We start from the raw sequence: 22,986 nt of genomic DNA, 5'->3' as shown, positions 1-22,986 counted from the left end.
ATCCGCAACTGCGCGTCTAGTGGTAATCCTCGTGGCCTTCTACCTCGGCTAGATCTTGGGAGTTCGCGTAGGAATTTTTTTTGTTTATCTCTACGCGCCCCTTCAAACCTTACCACCTTCCATAATGCTCTTGTACTCGTTCCTTCGCCACCTGCCGTCGTGTTTGATCCACCTCTGGTTAGCTCCAAGTCTCCAACAAACTTCTGTCAAATTGCGTACTAACATCATCCTGTCGTCGTAAGTGCCCTTCTTTTACACTTCTCCAATGGGTATACCACCCCCTTTAGGGCTCATTTGGTTGCCCCTTTCCTCGCGGGGATCCCGGCCCATTCCCTGGGTGGAATCGACCCGTGGAAAAGTTTGCCCCGGAAAATCCACATATGCATTTGGTTGTCGGTCCAACTGGGAAATGCCGGCACTTCCACGCGGAAAAAATCCACGACTCATGAGGTCGGGGAGAAAACCCTCGTCTCTCTCTCGCGCGGCCAAGTGACGCCGCAGCCGCTTTGCTATCTCTGACTTCACATTGTGACCTCTCCTATCTCTCTGCTTTTCTTGGCCAGCGATCCTCTCCGACAACCTCACACGACCCTCCCTCCTCCTCCTCCTCCTCCTCGTCCTCCGTGCAGGAAGACCTCCCCAGGGAACCTATGCGCACAGGAAAATTCCGCCCTGGTGATTTATTGCCCTGGGTCCACCCCCAGCGTCCAAACGAGCCCTTAGGGGATATATTTTTCACGAGTGGCACTCTTCGATAGCATGTTACCATCCGGTCCCTCTCCTCAATCCTCCTCTCGGAACAGCCACCCTTCAGTGAAGTATTTGCGTGACTTTTAGGCGTGCTCAGTGAGCCTCCGTCATCTATTGTTTTCCCCAATGATGACATTGGTGTGGCTTTCTGATGATGATGCTTCAGTTTTCTCGGCTTTTCCATGCTTTAGTTTGAGCTCTCTGGTTATGTTCCCCACACTCCGGTGTTGTCTGTGACAGTCCTCCTCCTAGTGCTCGTGATATCCGGTGCGTTAATTATAGCATTACCTATGCGGCATAGCTTAGCTCCTCTTTAGGTGGGTTCTTCGGCGTTGTGTTGTAATCATGTAGTGGGTTTTTTGGATTTTCCTATGTTTCTTGCTTCAGCAAGGTGTATTTGCCTATCGGGCTTCCTTTTGGGAATATATTCAGGTGGGGATGCCCCACCCCCACCCCAGTGAGATTTGTTGACATAATGGTTAAAATTCGGAATTTGTTTACTAATTCAATTTAGCTTATTGTTCCCTGCTGCCGGCACACATATTTACCCCAGTGAGATTTGTTGACATAATGGTTAAAATTCGGAATTTGTTTACTAATTCAATTTAGCTTATTGTTCCCCGCTGCCGCCACACATATTTAGACTAAGTCATATACTATGATTTACAATTTTGCATGCATGCGGAGGATTTGATTGTATGCCCCATGTTACTTGTGCATTTGATCATATGTCTCATATTAGTTTGTCTTTTATCACTTGCCTCATTTTACTTGGACACCTTGATGATTTGTCCTTTTCAACATCTCACTCATTTTTTTTATTTTTCGAGCATAGAAAAGCCACGCGAAATGCGAATAGGTGCATGGACGCTGCGTGTGTGTGGCGTTGAAGAAAATGAAGACATCTAATTTCATTTATTTAAATATATTTATACTACAATGTACACAATGTAGTCATCTCTTCTAGTTCAATGGGTTTTTGGGTAAATTCATTAGATTTGTCCACCTAGTCAGCAATCTTGCTCCTCCAAACAGGAATTGGTTCCGGAATGTCAAGATCAAACGAGATTAACAAGAATATGGTGCTGATTTCAAGGCTTGATAAGTTAGGGTTTATTTCAGACTTCATCTAGTTTAAGGTTTGGAATGGACTTTGCTCTTAAAATAAAGAGGGTGCATATTTGTCTACAAACAGTTATTTCGTTAACTTTGACTCGATAGCCATTTGATTGGGATCTTCTCATCTCTTTTGAAGTCATCGAATCTCAAGTTTATAGCTAGGATGTTTTTTTTAATGTTAGCAGGAGAACTGCTAAGATTTCATTAAGAAGAAGACACCGATGTCCAGGACCTCGTTTTATAAGGAAAATTGGGCATACAAAAATAATATAGAGCATGACTTATACGAAGAAAGCAAAACCTTGATAACGAGTGAGCTACCTAACCATGCACTGCCGGGACTGAGATCCAGTGCCCTGCTAGAGGCAAGGCACCGTGTGCCATGCCCCCTGAGATCCACCGTCCCGCTTCAATCCAACGGCCTCCAGCAAATGATGCCGCATAACCAGCACACGCACGGGGACGGGGCAGGGAAGGAAACAGGGTCTCTGCCACGCGGACGAACGGGGCTGAAACGGCGGAGGAGCTTCACCGGCCGCCAAAGCCGCGTGAAAGGTTGCCGCCCGCCGCCACTGCATGCAAGAGCACTGACCACCGACAACTGGGAGGCCGGCTCCCTTCGCTCCCCCTTGCTCTGACGCCCCGCGCGGCCGGCTGCCTCATCCATCCCGTGGCGCTGCTCCAACGTCCGGCGCGGCCGGCTCCTTAATTAAGCTCCGCCTGCGACCACCTCGCATGGCCGCTTCGACGCCCTGCGCCGCCGGCTTCCTTCTCGCATTCTCTCTCCATGAGACCAGCCCTGGCTGCTCCCAAATTGACCATCCGACGGCAGGCTACAGGCTTGAAGACAGAAGACCAGAACAGAGACATTTAGCAGTCGGAGTTGTGCGCTGCATGGAGGCAGTCGGAGCGGTACGCAGCGGAGGAAGCCGTGCGGTGGTGGAGCTTGCTCTCCTGCTTCTCCCGCGGCGGAGGTGGCAGGCGGCGGGAGAGCCTGCGCGGCTTCAGTTTTTCGCGAGCAGACCCGCGAGGGATTTTTTTCTCTCTATGTGCGCTCGTTGACTTGGTCGTTGTGGGGCATGATTTGCTGGAGGCCGTTGGATCGCAGCGGACGGTGGATCAAGGGGGCCATGGCACACGGTGCCCTGCCTCTGGCAGGGCACTGGATCTCAGTCTGCACTGCCGGGCGAGCAGCTTGGATGGTTCTTACAAGTAACATCCTTTTGAAAACATAATGTTTACGGCCTCATTGATTTGCTGGATTTGTAAAATGCAGGAATAAAAAAAACATTGGATGACAAATGTCATGCTTGTTTGAATCTTATATGATTTGGTATGCATCCAGATTTGTTGATCATAGAAAAAACAAAGGAACCTATCCAAGTGATTTGAGTGGATAGAAATTTTCTTATGAAATGTGAACGCTTTTATGGCACACACAAATAAATATATCGATGTCACTATTGTGCAGATGACGTTACTATGTGAGATGCATGGATAACAGAGTGATTTGTATAACAAATAAAATTCTTTTCGTTTGCTTAAAAAAGAGGAGTTTTAATCAAAATGTTCATGAATGCAAACAATCTGCAGAAATCGGCGAGGATTGCACACACAAGCTCAGAAACATCAACTAGTGACCCATTCAAACAAAAAAGGCCGACTCATAATTCTGGGCCAACAAAACAACAGACTTGGTAACAAAAAAGAATCCCAAATGGGATTGACTCGTCCTGATACATTTTCTCATTTCCTTGCAACAGCCACTAGTATCGGAGTATTTGGGTGATGAGTATTGGGTTGAAAGGATGAAAATGATGGGCCTAAAATGCCTAATCGCTCGGCTCGTACGTTTTGGTCTCGTCGAGCCAGTTTGTCAAACCCGAGCTATATTGACAGCCCTACATAAAGTGCATGTCTCTTCTCTGCATTAGTCTCTGGCTGCGAGCTTGATACGTACAATGCTACTATATATTCGTGACATTCTCAGTGACGATGCATTAGCCATTTTTTCTTTGAAGAAATTTGTATCTTTGACTTCGCAAGCATATATTCCCCGCAAAAAAAAAAAACTTCGCAAGCATAGATGTATTTTGTGCACCTTTTAGCTGGATAATCACAACGACAGAATAAAATTGGCTCTTTGCGCGCCAGGGCTAACGTCCGCTCTGCAGTCACAGCTTGACCTCTGATATGAGCCTTTTGTTCGTGTATGCCCTTGTTTAGAGAATAGAGATGCAAGCTGGACGCTGCTGTTAGAGCATTTTCAACGGCAACCCCTAAAAGAAGGCCCCTAAACAGTTTTTAGATGCTCCCCTCAAATTTTAGCGTCTCAATAAAATCAACCAGCTTCAACCGTAGCTTCTATTCCATAGCCTTTTTTTTTCTGTCCGACATGTGGGTCCTACTTGTCATTGACAGACTTTTTTTTTTATTTTTCTTTTTTTTTCTCCCTTCTTCTCGACCGAAATTCCCCTTCTCAACGAGCTTCTCTGTCCCAATCATGGCTGCCACCTGCTGCTAGGCTAGGTGGGCGCAGGGCAACCAGGGCCGCCAGGCGTGGGGGGTGCGGGGCGGCGCGGGCGCCAGTGTAAGGCAGCGATAGAATGGTGGCGCGTTGCCGCGGGGCAGCGTAGGGCGTCGTGTGGCCGGGGAGCGCGGGGCGGCGCGGGGCGGCGGCGGAACGGCTTTGCGTGGACACGGGTCGCAGGGTGGCGCAGGGCGGCGATGCACAGGAACAAGGAGGGAGGCATGACAGCGGACAGGCGGAGCGAGGAGGCAGACCCGCAGCGGCTCGGCCTTGGACCGGCGACCCTAGTTTTGAAAACCGGACGATGACCGAACCGGTGAGACTCTCAGTTCAGGTTTTTCCAATCAAACCGCCGGTTCACCCAATTGAACCGGCCTGGTTTTTTAAGATATAAAATAATACATTTAATTTTTTTTTGAGAGCATTGATTAAGCAACAAAGTACAAAAGATCGATAAACGAACGAACACAAATAACAAAGATACTCAACAAAACTAAAAGCTTCATCGTAGTCCGTCGAAGTAAACTTCTCTTGATCCATCCTTCGCATCTTGATACTTTTCCACGTATTCGTTGACAAAGTTGCAGAATACGATGCTTGCACAAGCTGAACTAACCTCAGAGGTTTTGAAAAGCCGCATGAGTCGCCCACCTCAAAAGGAGAGAATCTAAGATCATTGAACGCACCATGGCCGGGATAATACCTTTTGCGAGACAAGCTGTAAAACTGCTTTTCCGTCGATGAATCCACAAGGAAAAAGATCAGCAACCCGAAAAGACGTGTCATGAGAATCACTAACTCCATGACATAGGTTGCAACCTGTACACCAGGACGATGAAGGAGTCAGGACACCAATCTTCTAGACGACGGCGTGGTATAACAGCCCAAGTCGGCCCAGGTTCGTGAAGCCCATTCGCTAACTCCTAGTTAAAGGCCCAAGTGTCCAGGCAAGTATTTAAGTTTTAAGTCAAAGCCCAACACGCCTCAGCTGGGCCAGCCACGATACCATCCTAACACTAGCTGATCAATCTATTTCTCCATCTCGTTCCTCTTCCCGAGCAGCAGTTCCGGCCATCTCCTCCAACAACACACATCTCTCTCTCTCTCTGCACCATATCTCGTCGGAGAAGGCCGATGAGGAGGACCGGGGCCGACGCCGGCAGGCCCGAGCGGAGCTGGTAGGTGTCCGCGTCGACATTGAAGGAGAAGCCGAACGGGGCGGCCGCGTCGGGTGCGGCGCGGAGCGGGAGGCGGTGGGACCGTGGGAGACGACCACGCGGCGCGGACGGGGATGGAGACGGGGAGGCCGGGGAGGAAGGAGAGCAGCGGGGCGGTGCGGGTGGCGGTGACGCGCTGATGCCGGAGAGGCCGGCACGAGATCGAGCGGCGGCGGGGCGAGATCGAGCGAGCGGCGGACGGTTAGCTCGGCGCGGGATTGAGCGGCGGCGGGGAGGCGCTGGCCTGGTGGTGGAGACACGCGGGATCGAGCTCGAGCAGCGGCCGGCGGCCGGCGGGACGAGGGAGACGGCCAAGACGGGAATTTTTGGAACAGGAACTGAACCGGGCGGTTCGAGGGTTTTCACCGAAACCACCCAGTTCACCCGGTTTTGTCAGGTCCGGTGCGCTAAAAAGACCGCAGAGGTCTTCGGTTCCGGTTTTTTCCGGTCGGACCGCTGGTCCGGTCCAGTTTTCAAAACTAGGCCGGCGACGCGCGAAGAGATGCTCAGCCTCGGACCGGCTCGGCCTTGGACATGCAGCGAGGATGCGTCGGCAGGGCGGCCGGCAAGGAGATGCTCTTTGCGTGAGAGATGACGTTGTGCGTGGAGATGTTGACGTGGCATGGATAGGGGCTGGCTTGAGAAGCCCTTGGGAATGAGGGCTTGAAGGGCATTTTAGAGGCTCAAATAAGGGTCCTACTAAAGACATTTTTGGGCTCGGCCCCTAAAAAGCAGGATAGGGGCACTTGTTTAGGAACCATGGATGCTCTTGGGTGCAAGCTCCACTTCAAATCAGGGGTGGAGCGCCCTGTATGGGGAGCCAGAGGACCCAGGTCCAGTATATGTGTGCCAGGTCCAGTATATGTGTGCCATAGGCCTTGGATTGACAGTGCTACGTTGGGTCTTTTCTTTTTTCAGTCAGGCCCGGTGGTTGGTAAACAGAGGATACGGAGTAGATCGATTGATCTTCTCGTATTCCTCCTGGCTGGATCAGTTTTCTCGTATTCATGGCTCCCTCAAAGTTGAATCGTCTCCTCTCCTCTCTGTTGTTTCGCCTGCCGCCTGGGACTCAATTCTGATGCCAACTGACCTAATCTCCCGCCCGGCCTGTCCCCCACTTCTCCAGGCCTGCACTTCCCTGTCTCTACTCCCCACCGGCGTTCCCTGCGCAGGCTAACGAAGGGCTGCAAAGCCATGGCAAAATCAAGAGGTTGCTGTAATTGTTCTTTGTACCAATATATTCTATAAATTGGCGGTGAGCGTTTGATTAGGCTTCACTTAGTTAGGTATTTCTATCAAAAAATATGTTTCCGTACGAATTATATATATTGCCATGTCAATGTAATATTGTGTCGTATACTTTAGTATATCTGTTAGAACTTCACGCGTTGTTCACATCTGCTGCTATCAGTTTCGCCACATCAAAAATTTAGTTCGTCCTCCGCCACTGCTTCAAATCAGTCGCGCCACGAGCCTAGCCCGCGGCATCGCGCGCGAGTCCTGAATCCTTAAGACATGAACCGTATTCGTGGGGAGGCCATGGGTATACTTAAACTTGTTATTTTTTTTAAAGGCCCATATCCTGAGGAGCACGGGCGGTGGAGATACGCTACGCGGGTAGGCACCCACCGTAGCATCCAGGACTTTCCTGGGAAAGATATATAGGCCACGACAGGTGGTATGACGTGGCGCGTAGCCCTCCGATGGACTGTGCGGTGCTGACTATATATGGCACGTACCACATACGACGGGGCTGATGCAGCTCCGGTTCGGGTCCTTCCCGAAGCCACACCGAAATCGGCAATGATCGCCGAACAAGCCGAGAGATCCATCCGGGACGGCCGCAAGAAGGTGACCACATCATCCGCGAACAAGGAGGTGCGGCCGAACAAGCCGAGAGATCCATCCGGGACGGCCGCAAGAAGGTGACCACATCATCCGCGAACAAGAAGGTGCGGTGACAAAAACCACGATCATGAATATTTCTAACACGCCGCCGTCTCCGGAAAAGATAGGCCGCGACAATTAGCACGGCGTGGCGTGCAGCCTTTTGATGGATTGTGCGGGCGCTACCGATGGCACGTACGACGGGGCTGACAACGGAGGCCCATATCCTGAGGAGCACGGGCGGTGGAGATACACTAAGTGGGTAGGCACCCACCGTAGCATCCAGGACTTTCCGGGGAAAGATATATAGGCTGCGACAGGTGGTATGACGTGGCGCGCAACCCTTCGATGGACTGTGCGGCGCTGACTATATATGGCACGTACCACGTACGACAGGGCTGATGCAGCTCCGGTTCGGGTCCTTCCCGAAGCCACACCGAAATCGCAATGATCGCCGAACAAGCCGAGAGATCCATTCGGGACGGCCGCAAGAAGGTGACCACATCATCCGCGAACAAGGAGGTGCGGTGAGAAAACCACGATCACGAATATTTCTAACACGCCGCCGTCTCCGAAAAGATAGGCCGCGACAATTAGCACGGCGTGGCGCGCAGCCTTCTGATGGATTGTGCGGGCGCTACCGATGGCACGTACGATGGGGCTGACAAAGGAGGCCCACGTACGATGGGGCTGACAAAGGAGGCCCATATCCTGAGGAGCACGGGCGGTGGAGATACACTACGCGGGTAGGCACCCACCGTAGCATCCAGGACTTTCCGGGGAAAGATATATAGGCCGCGACAGGTGGTATGACGTGGCGCGCAGCCCTCCGATGGACTGTGCGGCGCTGACTATATATGGCACGTACCACGTATGACGAGGCTGACAATGGAGGCCTATAATAACTAGCCCGCCGGAACGAACCGTAGACAGTAGCACCACCGTCAGCTCAAGCCACCGGATACCCACTTGCATCAGCAACTGAGCGCCATCAATGGATCAGCTTCCTCAATGGGCGTCCCTCCTGGCCGTGCTGCTGGCCACGGCGCTCTTCTTCAAGACCATCCACCGCCGCCGCCGCGGCAACCAACGCACGTACAACCTCCCGCCGGGCCCGAAGCCATGGCCCATCATCGGCAACCTGAACCTCATCGGCACGCTCCCGCACCACTCCATCCACGCGCTCGCCAAGCAGTACGGCCCGCTGATGCAGCTCCGGTTCGGGTCCTTCCCCGTCGTGGTGGGCTCCTCCGTCGACATGGCCAAGTTCTTCCTCAAGACCCACGACGCGGTGTTCATCGACCGGCCCAAGACGGCAGCCGGCAAGCACACCGGCTACAACTACAGCGACATCACCTGGTCCCCCTACGGCGCCTACTGGCGCCAGGCACGGAAGATGTGCCTCACCGAGCTCTTCAGCGCCAAGCGGCTCGAGTCGTACGAGTACATACGCAGCGAGGAGATGCGGGCGCTGCTGTGCGGCCTGCACGAGGCCTCCGGGCTCGGGCGCGTCGTGAAGCTCAAAGATTACCTGTCCACCTTAAGCCTCAACGTGATCACGCGCATGGTGATGGGCAAGAGGTACCAGCAGGACAACGAGGTGGCGGACCAAGGGGGATCGGTGACGACGCTGGAGGAGCTCAAGTCAATGCTGGACGAGCTATTCTTGCTCGAAGGCGTCCTGGTTATCGGCGACTCCATCCCGTGGTTACGATGGCTGGACCTGCAGGGGTACATTAAGAGGATGAAGAAGCTGAGCAAGGTATTCGATCGGTTCCTCGAACATGTCGTGGACGAGCACAACGAGCGCCGCCTCCTAGAGGGGCAGAGCTTCAAGGCAACGGACATGGTCGATGTTCTGCTGGAGGTAGCCAGTGACCCCAATCTTGAGGTCAAGCTCAACCGGTACGGTGTCAAGGCCATCACTCAGGCATGTATCCATTCTTTCTTTTTTATTGAACTGTATGCACCGAATTATACCAACAAAAAGTATCCATTCTCTCTTTCTTTTTTTTTGACCAGTATCCATTCTTTCTTTTTTCTTGAACTGTATGCACCGAATTAGACCAACACAAAACAAATCTATCGTTATATAATTAAGGATGTGGCTATTTCTTAGTCGATTGATTTCTAAGAAAAAGACTCATATCTCAGTCGACGCACTAGAACCGTTGGATTAAAATCTACACGTCATCTCCACTCCTCCATCTCCCACGAGTTGCCGTTATATTAAGATCCAACAGTAAACACGTCGACTTATATCTAACCAAATATCAGTCGACTTGTCTATAGCAAAACCGTATAATTAAAAACAAAACTAGAGGAAGCCACCACGTTCGCCGCTAAATAATCTCCACCGTCAATCAATGTTGATCCAGATTATACCGGCACAGATCTAAAGATAGAAAAAATAAAAAATAAATGAGAAATATTCAGATACAGGTACACATACATATAATTATGAGTCCGGGATTGTCAAGCAAGAGGACTCAATTGAGATACAATAAAATACTTTTTCCGATCCATCTTGAATTTAGTACAAAGCTGTACGAATTTTATCTATTTAGATAGACGCATATCTTGTACAAAGCTGTGCGAATTTTATCTATTTAGTACAAACTCTTATTATTATTATTATTATTATTATTATTATTATTATTATTATTATTTTACCGAAAACATTTATGAAGTTTTTTTTTTAAAATGGGGATTTATTCCTTAGAAGCACAGTACATTGCTTCACGCTTACATGATCAAGAGCCTGCTGCACAGGACAGACATCATCTTTGTGAGATGAGTTGATGCAAGCAAATTTTGCTGGGCTACAAGAGTTTGAGAATTTAACACTAGAAGCTAAATTATGTCTGAACCATTGTTCGCAATTTTTTTTTAGGGGGAGCCATTGCTCGCAATTAATAATGCCTTTTCAAATGGCACGTGCAGGACCTGATGGCCGGCCCAGAGACTTCGGCGACCACGGTCGAGTGGGCCGTATCGGAGATCCTGAAGAAGCCCGACGTGTTCGGCAAGGCCACCGAGGAGCTGGACCGCGTGGTGGGCCGAGGCCGCTGGGTCACAGAGAAGGACATCCGGAGCCTACCATACGTGGAGGCCATCGTGAAGGAGACCTTGCGGATGCACCCGGGTTCGCCCCTGCTGTCGCCCCGCCTGTCCCGCGAGGACGCGTCCGTCGCCGGCTACGACATCCCCGCCGGCACGCGCGTGCTCGTCAACGCGTGGACCATCGCCCGCGACCCGGCTCTGTGGGACGCGCCGGAGGAGTTCATGCCGGAGCGGTTCCTCGGCAGCAAGATCGATGTCAAGGGGCAGGACTTCGAGCTACTGCCGTTCGGTTCCGGCCGGCGGATGTGCCCCGGATATAGCCTGGGACTGAAGGTGATCCAGGTGAGCCTCGCGAACCTCCTGCATGGCTTCGCCTGGAGGCTCCCGGACGGCGTCACGAAGGAGGAATTGAGCATGGAGGAGATCTTTGGGCTGTCCACGCCGCGCAAGTTCCCGCTAGAGGTCGTCGCCGAGCCCAAGCTCCCTGGTCATCTCTACGAACGGCTGGAGTAATCAGTGCTTTTCTGTCCGTTCACTGTGTTCTTCTGGTATTGCATCATTATCGTGGCTTTCCTAGTTACTTTGCAGCAGTATACTGTGTTATGAAATCCGGAGGCACGATATTTGTTAACGAGATTCGGCCGACGCCTACATCACCGGGGCATGACTACGGGCACTCCTCCCCTCATAATACCTTAACACCGGCCACCCTGGACGCCGGCTTCCCCTACGAGCCTATTGCTATTATGTTGTCATGATCACTTTGGGCTATCTCGCGATGCCTTTATATATTAGGTCCGGGTTTCACGTGTTCGACTCCAACACCTAACCCTCCACTAATCCAAGTCCAATTGTAACCCTACTCGTACACATATTCGACACATATCTCAACATACAGAAAACTAAGTTACTTTGGAGCTTGGATGGTCAGCGGGGTTGGTTTATGTCTTCAGACACCACCAGACTCAAGCGATGAAACCCTGGTTTTCGACGTGCATCATGTAATGTTGTTTCTTAATATACACTCGTATCTATTGGGCATTGCTACTTTACCAAGCTCCGATATGTAGCAGTCTCGCGATCAAAGTCCGACAAGCGTTGCCCCGATTGAATAAATTTTTCGAATGATGAATTTTCCAAATTATGGATGAGCTTTCCATAAATGTTGACAAACTTTCGAATTCATTGACAACTTTCTATTTCTTTACAAAACTTTCAAAAATCTAGGATGGGCTTCCAAATTTTTCTGGAAAAACTTTCAATTTTTCAGAAGAGGTTCAGTTTTCTGATTTTCAAAGTTTCAAGGATAAACTTCCTTTTATTTAAGCTTCCGGATCATTCAGATGAGGTTTTACTTTTTTAACTTACAAATTTTCAAAGGACAAACTACCCGTTTTGTTTTGACAACCTTTGAACTTCTGAGATGGACCGTGTCACTGTGATGTGTTGTATGGTGTCAGGCTGCTTTGCCCTTTTAAAAAAAAGTTGGGCTGCTCCTTTTTTTTGAGAAACGTCTAGCTTTATTGATTCAATAAACAAAGTACAAGCGATCGAAATTGAAACGAAAACCAACAACAAAAAACCCTAATGAAACTAAAAGTTACATCACGATTCTTTGAAGTAAACAACTTTTGATCCGTCATCCGTATCTGGAAAACTCTTCATGTTTCCGGTGATGAAATTGCAGAAGACCAAAGCTGCACAAGCCGGATTAACCTTATAGGTTTTGAATAGCCACATGAGTCTTTCACCGCAACTGATGAGAACCTAATATCGTTGAACGCACTCTGACCGGAGACACACCCCTTGCAAGGCAGGTTGTCGATCTGCTGATTCGTCGCCGAACCAACTAGAAAGAAGACCAAAATAACGAAAAAACAAACCGCGAGATCCACCAGCTCCATGAAGTAGATCGTGTTGACTACATCAGGAAGAGGATGGAGCCGGTAAACTATTATTCCATACGCCGTCGCCTCCTCCACCAAGAAACCGTCGCGAGGACACAATACCTCACAAAAAAGGTAGACAAACTGTAGCCAGACGTTGATTTATTATTTCCCTCGTCATCAATGCCTAATCGGCGGTCGGAGACGAGAAAAACCGAAAAAAAAAACGCTGATCCGAAGACTACTGACGGGGAGGGTTCCGCCAAGCTCCTGGCGGCCAGGGCTCGCTCAGCTCGCTCTGCTGATCGATCGCTCAACACTTCATAACTGGGCTGCTCTGTTAATCCTTTTCTGGAACGTGCAACCGGCCCGTGTGGGCTTGCGTCGCCCGCGCCCGCGCCCGCGCACGCTCCCTTGATTCCTTCTGCGTCGTCCGTGCTTTCCGCGTCTAGCGGTTCCCCGCGGAAGAGGAAAATCGGTATCTATCCACTCTGTACCGAAAAATCGATTTCCTTTTATTAAGGGGCTCCTCTCTGTCTTCACCTCCTGAATACAAGCCCCTACCTTTGCCGCACAAAGCAGCCAGAATTCTTCCAACCGGCCTCTGCAACACTACCACCGATCACCCGCCGGCGATCCATCCGCCGGTCATGGCGAAATACGAATTAGTTACTCATCGATGTTTACGGTGTCTTACATCCCCCACGTATACGATATCGGGCTCCGCACGTCGTGCTCCCCGTCGGCGCTGCTCCACGTCAGCCACCCGAACGCGGCGTCCGTCGGGGCACCTTGCGCCGACGACTTGAACGCGACGGTGTACTTGAGCTTGTCCCCGGCCTTCTTGAACACGAGCCTCGCGGGCTTCACGGCCACGCTGACGCTGCTCGGCCCACCGGTGACCTTCACGGTGTACACCGACCCGGCGGCGCCGACGTTGGTCAGCTCGCGGCGGTACTTCACCGTGCTGTGGGACTTCCGGAGCGGGTACACGACGGAGAAGGACGGGTAGTTGAGGTCGCCGGGGCTGGACAGCTTCCGCTGGCACGTCGCGTTTCCTTTCGCCGTTCTGCTGCCCGTGATGGCCTGGATCTGACGTGGCGAGGAGGCGCCGCCGACGGTGCAGAGGAAGGCCACGTAGTCGTCGATGGAGGTGTCGTAGACGAGGCCCGGGGAGAGGGCCTTGACCGGGTCCACGTGGCCGGAGCCGAAGGACCACGGCGTGGCCGTGGTGTTGTCGCCGGCCGCGTCCAGGAGGGGCGAGCCGTTGTTGTCGACGGCGTACGCGGTGGTCATGAGCGCCGACTTGATGGCGCTGGGGCTCCAGTCCGGGTGCGCCGCCTTCACGAACGCGGCGAGCCCGCTGATGTGAGGGCACGACATGGACGTTCCTGCATCACCAATTCACTAATGTGAGCTTGCGACTTGAATTGAGTCATAAATCCAGAGAAATATCGTACAGTACTACTATTAGATTCTGGATTGCCGCTGCACACAAGAGATCAATGCAGCTTCCAGCTAGCAACAATGTAACCTAAACATTCGCGAAGGTTTCAGTGGAGGCAAAACAGAGAAATAACCAGACGCATGCGCTAAAGCCTGTCTTTATACCATCATGGCTTTTTCGATGCGTGCGCTCAAAGCTAACAACATCAGAGACGACCATAACGATAGCGCGCTGACATGTTACTGCTCCATCAAGCCGTAAAGTTTAGGTCGTTTCACTCCAATTTTTCAGACAATCTACAGAGGAAGGAAGCAGAGCGTGCACTCACCTGACAAGATGTTGAACTTGGGTCGCCGCTCGTCGGCGATCAACCCGGTAGGCCCGACGGACCCGGTCCACCCGGCCAAGATGTTCACCCCAGGTCCGATCACATCCGGCTTGAGCAGCTGCGGCACCACCCTGTTGGGCCCGCGAGAGCTGAATGCGGCCACCACCGGCGCCGGGTGCACGTCGACCGCCGTGCCGCCGAAGCTCAAGGCCACCTCCGCATCATCGTTCGACTCCACGTACCTCCTTATAGCATCGCCGCTCTTGGCGCCCACGGCCACGGCGGGGAGCAGGTGGCTGTCCGCCACGATCTCCTCGCCGCTCTGGGCGGTGTTGGCGAGCACCATCCCGACGCCGCCGGCTTGCTTCACCACCTGCCCCTTCTCCACCCGCGAGTTCCCGCCCCTGTCGCAAAGGACCACCTTGCCCTTCACCGCGGCCGCGTCCAGCGAGCCCGGCATGCAGAGCTTGCTCCCCGTGCGGAAGCCCTTGTCGTACACCAGAGGGAACATCTTGTCGCCGTCGTCGTCGTCTTCGTCGTCCTCGCCGGGTGAGTACAGGGACATGCCGGCGTGGGTCTCGCCGTTCCCCAGCTTGGCGTATGCCGGGAAGTTGCGGTCGAGCGTGCCGGCGCCGACCGTGATCACCCACGGGGCGGTATTGACGAGCGACGAGGGTGAGGGCCCGCTGTTCCCGGCCGAGCACGCGACGACGATGCCGCGGCGGGCGGCTGCGAGCGCGCCGACGGCGATGGGGTCGCGCGAGAGCGGCAGCGCGCCGCCGCCCAGGGAGAGGGAAAGCACGTCCACGCCGTCGTCGATGGCCTGCTCCATGCCGGCCAGGATGTCGGAGCTGAAGCACCCTTGCCTCCAGCACACCTTGTACGCGGCCACGCGCGCCCCGGGAGCCATCCCGCGGGCCGTGCCGCGCGCGTACCCGAGGAGGCTCGCGCCGGCCACCACGGCACCCGCGGCCGTGGACGCCGTGTGGGTGCCGTGCCCGTCGCGGTCCCTCGGCGACGCCGAGACTTCGCCATTGACTCCGTGGGAGGAAGAAGAAGAGCCGTTCCTCCCGCCGCCCGCGGCCGCGGCCGCGCCGGCACTGGCGCTGGAGCCCCGGAAGAAGGCGCGCGCGCCGATAAGCTTCCGGTTGCACAAGGAGGAGGGGAAGTCGGCGGCCTTGGTGTCGCAGGACCCGCGCCAGCGCGCCGGGACAGGGCCCAGGCCAGTGTCGACGAAGCTGGGGCTGTCGGGCCAGACGCCGGTGTCGAGCACCCCGATGATGACATCGGCGCCTCCACCTGCGTCAGCGGCGGCTGGATCGTCGTAAGGCGGGAGGTGGAGGAAGAGAGGGGAGCGCGTGGTGTGGAGCGGGAGCAGGACGTCCTCGTGGACGGAGGCCACGGCGGGGTGGCTCTGCAGCTCCGTGGCGTGGGACGGGAGGAGGCGGGCGGCGAAGGCGGACGGCGCGGCCGTGGTGTAGGAGTAGAGGAGGCTGCGCGAGGGGTCCAGGGAGAGCGACTCGAGGTGGGCGTGGTGCCAGTGCAGGTGGGTGGCGTAGGGCGACGGCTTGAGCGCCGGGTTCAGGTACACAATGTAGGTCGCCGCCGCCGCCGCGCCTTCATCGTCAGTGCTGCCGGAGGCGAGCGTGTACGAGCAGGCAAGGAAGAAGAGGAGTAGGAGGACGACGACGGGGGGCGGTTGCTGCTGCATTGGGGGCATGGCGTGGGGGAGTTGAGTGGAGTGGAGGGAGTGGTGTGCCAATCCGTCGAGGCGCTCGATTCAAATAAAGAAACCAGGAAGCCGCGTACGTACGAACTTCCTGTTAATGGAGGATCCTTCCCTGTAGAGACTACAGACCAACGACTCGGACGTCGTAAAGTGTAGTACTACGTTAGTGAAAGACCTTTTTTCTTTCTTTTTGCGAAGATGGAGCGCTAGTGTGTGAGAAGGCGAAGGAAATCCGATAGATCTTGTGTGCGACGACTGTGTCTGTCATGGCCGTATCAGCATTGCCAGGTCACACAACCGAATAAAAATTGTGGGTGCGTGTACGTTCCTGGTCCGCGGGGGACGGAATTCGGTGGTGTCAACGTCAAACTTTCTTCCCCCCTCCCCCCCGGTGCCGCTGCACGTAGGTGGTGAGAGAATCCTGCCTGAGATGGATGGAGTGAGTGACAGACAGCTTATTAGGGAATAGGGAGGGCACAAAGACAAAGCGCATCGAGCACAAAGCCCGGCCGGCAGTCCATCATGCGTGTCTCCGTCCGTCCCTTGGTGGCATGGCAACGGCATCATTCGCCCGGCTGGTCGATCGATCCGTCTTTACAGGCGGCGTGCTCCATGGCCGGGCACGTATATACGTACGCACGCGGCATCTCCCGGCCCGCCGCGCGCCGTGGTGGGGAGCCAAAACGGAAAGGCGGCCGGGTTCGATCGATCCACCGAGAGAGCTACAGCTAGCTCGCACCGGTGGTTGCGACGAGCAAAGGCTGGGCGTTGTGCGCCGTGCGCGTTGATGGGGCGCACGAGCATGAGAGGGGGCCGCCGGGCTAGCTCGTCGATCGCGGCCAGTGCGTGCGTGCGTGCGATCGATCTATGTATGGCGTGCCCCTTTCTAATACTGTGTCGCCCATGCCTTTCTCCGCTTTTTCGGTCCAAGCACCGCGTGGCTCGATCCGCACCTCGCCATGCATTTCAGCTGGCTGGATCCCGTAGAGATTATTATTTTTTTACTGAAATTCGACGCGCTTCACTCTCACTTTCACTTTCACTTGTCAATTTTGCCAATAGATCCCGGCCTATGCAAGCGAAGTCAGGCAGGTATGGTTTTTCTTTTTCTGCATTACTTATTGGATGGACTGGCCACGTGCAAACTAGCAAGCGACGAGCCTTGAACCGGCAACGGGCATAGAGATTCTGACGTGGTGGCTATATATATTTCAGTGCTATCCCAACTTATTAACTTTGCGGAGGAACAGTGCTTAGCACTACTGCTCAAAAACGGAGCTGGAGTGCTGGACTGGTAGTCCTTCCGGTTTTGAGTAGTAGGCGAACAACACAGAGTTTGCTGTAAGAGAGCCGGGGCACCAGATCTGTCACAGCACTACCCGCCCTGAGATTCGCTTCCACGTTGACAAAAGATGATGAGATACGTGCCAGAGTTTGCAAGCTTTTGTTGTCCACTACTGTAAACAGCGAAATGGCATGTGTGCAATTTAGGCGTGCTTATGATATCCACGCAAACATTAACTTCGTTGGTCTTTGCTGACTCTAGTATTATATGACCCATGACAATTAACAACTTATAATGCAAATGAGTATAGATTCGTGATCAGCATTGCTTACTCGGTCCAGATTAGCGCAAATGCACTGATGCGCATGCATTATGCATAGGACAATCTATGCCGTAGTGGCATCTATGTTATGGCTCATCCATGGTGCGACGTGCTTTGGCATGGGTGGGAGTGTGAGCTGGTCACCGCACAAATATTCAATTGCCTTTTTCCGGCATGAAATGCCAGCTTCCATTGAGATGCCACACCTCGCCAGAAAAGAAGAACATGACACACCTGAGAAGCTCAGCCAGTGTCAGCCTTGTCTGGTCAGGACGATATCCATTCACTCTTAAAGATTAAGACCCTTTGCGGCAAAGTAGTAGACGAGAATCGAGATGTTTTAAATTGAATCTGTTCGACTTGTATGCCAAGAGGCCCCTAATTTCCAATGTGCAGAACAGCATCTGATATCATAATCGCCCGAAGGTTGGAGTAACTTGCCCCTGCTGCCTGACTACAACTCTACAAGCGAGGAACGGGGCAGCACTGCATATGTGGTGTGACATTGTTAATTCCATGATGCCCATGAATCAGCTTGCTGTTCACTTCATTCAAATGAAGAAAAATGCTTGCCCATGAGTACCATGTTTCTTTCAGCCAAAGAGAAGACTTCCATGCATTTTCTGCCCAGGTACCAACTGCGCACCCGTATAGACATGGTAAGAAGAAATATTTAGGTTGTAGCGACTGTTAAGTTGGGTCCGGCTTATTTGCATCATTCAAACCGGTAGCGGTCACCGGTCAGTGCAATGCTGATGCCCCACCTGCCAGTCTTGCGTATTGCGGTCACGCTGCTTGGTGAGAACCTGTTAACGTTTTCAATCAGCACAGGCATAAACCCATCCACATTTCATTTCTTCATTAAGCGTTAAGCCGTGACGACGCCCAGGTGTACTCCAGTGGGATGTCCCAAATGTCCGGCCTTCAACGGGCAGCGCCCACACGCCACCTGAGGATGGTTTTGCGACAAGGTTTGGTGAGGCAGCCGCTCCTCGCGGTGCAAGCGTCCACAAGCTGATCCCCTAGCCCCCGGCATACTGTCTGATGACCCCACCGTTTCAAAAATATATATTATGATTACCATTGTACAAAAGCTATTTATGTACTCCCTCCGTCCCATATTAAGTGCCGAAATATTACATTTATCTAGACGCTTTTTAGGTACAGATACATGCATATTTGGACAAATTTAAGTCACTTAATTTGGGACGGAGGGAGTATTTCATTCTTATGCTATGCTCATTTTTCCCATGCCTCTTTTTGTGCTATTTGATAATACTTGCATTTAGTGCTGATACTGCACACTGTCTAATGACAACAAGAAAAGTCAAGCTTATCAACCAAATGCATGAATAATGCATAGCAGCGGGTGAATTGAAGTATATGTGATAAGTAGAGAGACTTCAGGCCAAAAAGAAGAGGTATCCACACTACTAGGAAGAAGCCCATACGCATTCATTTTATATTCTACTCCAGAGAGTGTGTGCTCTCTCTTTATAAATTTCTAAGTGTGTAGCTTCAAAATATCATGCATGTAGACAATAGATGAAATATGCATTTCCAAAGTTCCTTTAGAAAATGAGTCTATATATGATCTGCATTAAAACAACAAACATGAGTAAAAAAACACTGTATGTGCTCTAAATATACTGATTTTTGACAGGCCACAAATACAACAAGTTTGCAGAAAATTTGACAGCTGCACATAATACTCAATCATTTACATGTGAGAATTTCTTTGAATTTTCTGGAAGGGTGGGAATATAATGAATGCTAAAGAGGTCAAGCTCACCTTGAGTTTATCAGGCAGTCCACCCTCTGCAACAAGAATGGCCAAAGCAGTTGCACTAGCCATGAAAAAATTCTGCTCATGTTTCGATATCTACACGATCATAATCTTTTCCTAAATCTGCTTTTCTGGATTTGCATTTTCAAATATCTGGAAAATGCATAGGTAAATTCATATCGTCCACCCATATAAAGGCAACTCATTTGAAAGGATCTTTTGCAGGTACCGAAAGAAAATGACCACTGCTTCTGTACAGTCACATGATACCACGGTCCAGGTAACCCAAATCAGGGCTTAAAATTGACCTGCACGGAGATCTCTATCTATGCGCTCCGCATTAAATGTTCCTGGCAACTCCCTGAAGTCTTCATTAAATATGGAATAAGCACTGCATGGAAAGTGAACAATTAGAAAGTTGAAAGGATCAACTTCCTAATGCACTATTCATATCCATATAATAATTTATATCCGCTATAATCAACACCCAAGACAAACATTCCAGCTAAATTTAGTACTGTAAATTTAGATGGCCCTTCTCATTTCGAGTTTATAAAATGGTAATAGCAGCAGTTCAAAAAGTAAGAGATTGACCTCACAGGTCTTACAAGAGAAACTTAGTTTTGGTTTATCAGCAAGGCAAGCCAAGACATATCAGAAGTGAAATACAGCTATTCTAGTCAAAACGTGACCACAGTTTTAGTTTGAGAAATTGCAGTAAGGCTGCTTATGCCTTTATCTGCAGCCGGTGGCAAAAAAAAAAGAGGAAAGGTTCTGAGACTGCAGCCCGTCTCAACAGTAATGTTAGCATCTGAAACTAACCTTAGGACCTAAAACTAACCTACGCATCTGAATTTGAGGTATCCCGTCTGCCTACACACCACATCTGCCCTCTGTTTTGTAGATGCCTTAAGAAGGCTAATATATGTTTTTTTTGCATACAGAGGGCAGATGTGGTGTGTAGGCAGACGGGATACCTCAAATTCAGATGCGTAGGTTAGTTTTAGGTCCTTAGGTTAGTTTCAGATGCTAACATTACTGTTGAGATGGGCTGCAGTCTCAGAACATTACTGTTGAGAAAACTTTTAGAAAATTTTAATTTACTCTAGACTGCTTTATCTGCAGCCGCTGGCAGAAAAGTAAAAGAAGGAAAGATTTTGATACTGCAGCCCAGGTAGCTTTGAAGCTACTATTAGTCTATTACTGTTGACAAAACTTTTATTTATTCTACACGGATTATTAGGGAAAATACATCTTTTCCAAGTAAAACTGTGAACTCTACCTGCAATTTTAACACAAGTAAAACCAAGAATACTAATCAATATGCAAGGTTATAAGAATAAAACAATCGCATGGCATTGAAGAACATTATCTTGCTACGCAGACTGAAGGCATAGAGAGCATACCTTACATCACCTTGTTGTCGTCTTCCTAGATTAAGAATTATGATCAAGAAACCCGTCGCGAGTATCTGGCAGATAGCAAGCACTAACATCTGTCAATGAACTGAAATCTAGCTCCAAATGCAACAAGTTTGGTCATTTTAAAACCACAGACCACATAGTTGTACTATGGAGATTGCAGCATTGTAGTTCCGCAAAACAGCTATACACTAGACAAAAGAAATTTGCAATGATTAATTTATAGGTACATGACTTTTATGGTTCAGTCATAAATTAAAGAGTAAATTTCACAGAACCACACTTTTGTGGCAGTTGTCTCATAAAACCACGGTTGTTTGTAATAATCCCACAAAACCACAACTTTTGGGGCAGCTGGTCTCAGAAAACCCTAATCTCGATAATTAAGCTGGTTGATGGTGTTTCCGACAACGTGGGGCCACCAATCAGATGCAACGTCATATTCCGCGACCCGTTTTTGACGCCACATCAGCTGCCTTTGCTCTACTGACAGCTGGTGATGTCTTTGGTCGGGTAGAAACTGGCGTGGCATCGAAAATGGGCGTCGAAAACATGTTGGGGAAGATGATGTGGCATCTGACTGGTAGCCCCGGGTTATCGGAAACGCCATCAACCAACTTAATTATGAGATTAGGGTTTTCTAAAACCAGCTGCCCCAAAAGTTGTGGTTTTGTGATACTATTAAAAACAACCGTGGTTTTGTGAGACAACTGCCACAAAAAGTGTGGTTTCGTGAAATTTACTCTAAATTAAAGGCTTATACATGAAAGAGAAAACCACTCGGAGCACGCTAGTAACCACCAGTTCCCAGGTTTCCAAGCGACAGGCATGGATTCCCCTAGCTTGAACTAGAGACATAATTCAATATGTATGCTCAAACTGGCTTCCAAAACGTGTTTTGACTTGTTATATGCACCTTCATGTATGATAAGCACACACTCATGAATGAAACAAGTTTAATATACTATAGTTATTTTCTTGGGAAAGCAAATCATCAAGAGCTACTTACATATAAAGGTCCTACTTCATACTTTCTAGCAACAGGGGCCAACAGGAACCACATTGTGATAATAATCCATGCTTTCATAGTAATAGAAAATAGTGCCATCAACAAGATATCTGCAGAAGTGAAATTCAAAAGAAATTAATCATCCCACTATCATTTCATCAGAAAATAGGGGTGCGTCAAGTGCATTACCAGGTAATCTCAGTTTGTCTCGAAGAAATGTGAAAATTCTTCGCTTCCACCAGGTTGTTGTTTGAGGTATTTTGAACTTCTACAGAACGGACAGATAATTGTTATGAGGAGCACCAATCCATCCTGTCAATATAATATCTTTAAAATATCATGAGAACACATTACCAGTTCTTCATCATCATCATCATTGTCATCATCATCTCGGAGATGCTTAGCAGGTGGTTTAGGTGCCACGGCCACTATAAGACTATCTACAGAAATTGTGATGTGAAAACATATAAAATAAAAAGTCCATATGATATATTATCAAGTGCACAAACAAGCAGAACTCAATGAAACTTCCAACTAACTGTTCTATGATAAAATTTTGTTGCACTGCTATGTGATTCTGAAAGTGGAGGAGCCTAGCCAACATTGTGGAAACTGGAAAGTTTGAAAATATGTAAAAACAGAAATACTAAGAATCATGGTCAGTAATACCGTAGTAAAACAACACAAGCTACGAGTTCTTGCATCTAGCCTGGCAAACAAGACGAGGAGGAGGCGGGTGTAGGTGTGGTTAGTTTACCCCCATCCCGTAGTTTGACATGGGCGTCGTCTCCCCACGGGAGAGTCGTCCCTCGCAAGATCAGTCGGAGGCGGTCTTCTGGCAGACGCCGGTCGTGGGCAACGCTGCGCCGCAGATCGGCAACCTACAAGATCGATCCCCATTAATAATTAGGGTAAGAAGAGGCGAGAAGAAGGGTGTTTGCGAGTGTTACCGACCGATATAAGCGGAGGAAGGCGGAGGATTGTGGGCCGGGACGGACCAACGGCGCGCAGCTTCACCTCTACCGTCTCCGGCTCGTCGATCGCCGTTGCAGCCATGGCCCCGTCTTCTCGTGCTCAATTTATTTTTCTTTTTAGGATTTTTTCGCGTTCTAGTCCTCTCTGTGGTTTTTCTTTTATTTTGATGGCCCAACGGTAGGCCGGCAGGCCCAAATAGCCCATCGACATTATTTTTCGTTTTCTTTGTTAA

General features: G+C 50.5%; 3 protein-coding genes across 4 annotated transcripts; 1 reads left to right on the top strand and 2 right to left on the bottom strand.

Annotated features, from left to right (window-relative positions):
* Nucleotides 1–8,494: 8,494 nt before the first annotated feature.
* On the top strand, nucleotides 8,495–11,101 carry LOC104585106 (cytochrome P450 71A1). The gene is made up of 2 exons (XM_010241080.2): nucleotides 8,495–9,433; nucleotides 10,447–11,101. The coding sequence occupies exons 1-2, from the start codon at nucleotides 8,498–8,500 to the stop codon at nucleotides 11,077–11,079; spliced, it is 1,569 nt and encodes a 522-aa protein (XP_010239382.1). The 5' UTR covers nucleotides 8,495–8,497; the 3' UTR covers nucleotides 11,080–11,101.
* Nucleotides 11,102–12,944: 1,843 nt separating this feature from the next.
* LOC100844401 (subtilisin-like protease SBT1.8) lies at nucleotides 12,945–16,140 on the bottom strand. The gene is made up of 2 exons (XM_010239916.3): nucleotides 14,228–16,140; nucleotides 12,945–13,843 (listed from the first exon to the last, which is right to left on the bottom strand). The coding sequence occupies exons 1-2, from the start codon at nucleotides 15,945–15,947 to the stop codon at nucleotides 13,146–13,148; spliced, it is 2,418 nt and encodes an 805-aa protein (XP_010238218.1). The 5' UTR covers nucleotides 15,948–16,140; the 3' UTR covers nucleotides 12,945–13,145.
* Nucleotides 16,141–19,114: 2,974 nt separating this feature from the next.
* On the bottom strand, nucleotides 19,115–22,890 carry LOC100832192. Of its 2 annotated transcripts, XR_732589.3 has the most exons (8): nucleotides 22,734–22,890; nucleotides 22,537–22,660; nucleotides 22,134–22,219; nucleotides 21,969–22,047; nucleotides 21,780–21,889; nucleotides 20,756–20,820; nucleotides 19,356–19,740; nucleotides 19,115–19,158 (listed from the first exon to the last, which is right to left on the bottom strand). XR_732589.3 is itself a non-coding variant. In XM_003578136.4 (7 exons), the coding sequence occupies exons 1-7, from the start codon at nucleotides 22,833–22,835 to the stop codon at nucleotides 19,647–19,649; spliced, it is 660 nt and encodes a 219-aa protein (XP_003578184.1). In that variant the 5' UTR covers nucleotides 22,836–22,890; the 3' UTR covers nucleotides 19,179–19,646. The 2 variants fall into 2 exon arrangements, 1 of the variants encoding a protein (XP_003578184.1); XM_003578136.4 differs by lacking the exon at nucleotides 19,115–19,158 and having other exon boundaries at nucleotides 19,179–19,740.
* Nucleotides 22,891–22,986: the final 96 nt, after the last annotated feature.

The sequence above is a fragment of the Brachypodium distachyon genome, chromosome 4, assembly GCF_000005505.3.
Source record: "Brachypodium distachyon strain Bd21 chromosome 4, Brachypodium_distachyon_v3.0, whole genome shotgun sequence".
NCBI lineage: Eukaryota > Viridiplantae > Streptophyta > Magnoliopsida > Poales > Poaceae > Brachypodium > Brachypodium distachyon.
This window is presented reverse-complemented; position numbering and strand designations above follow the sequence as displayed.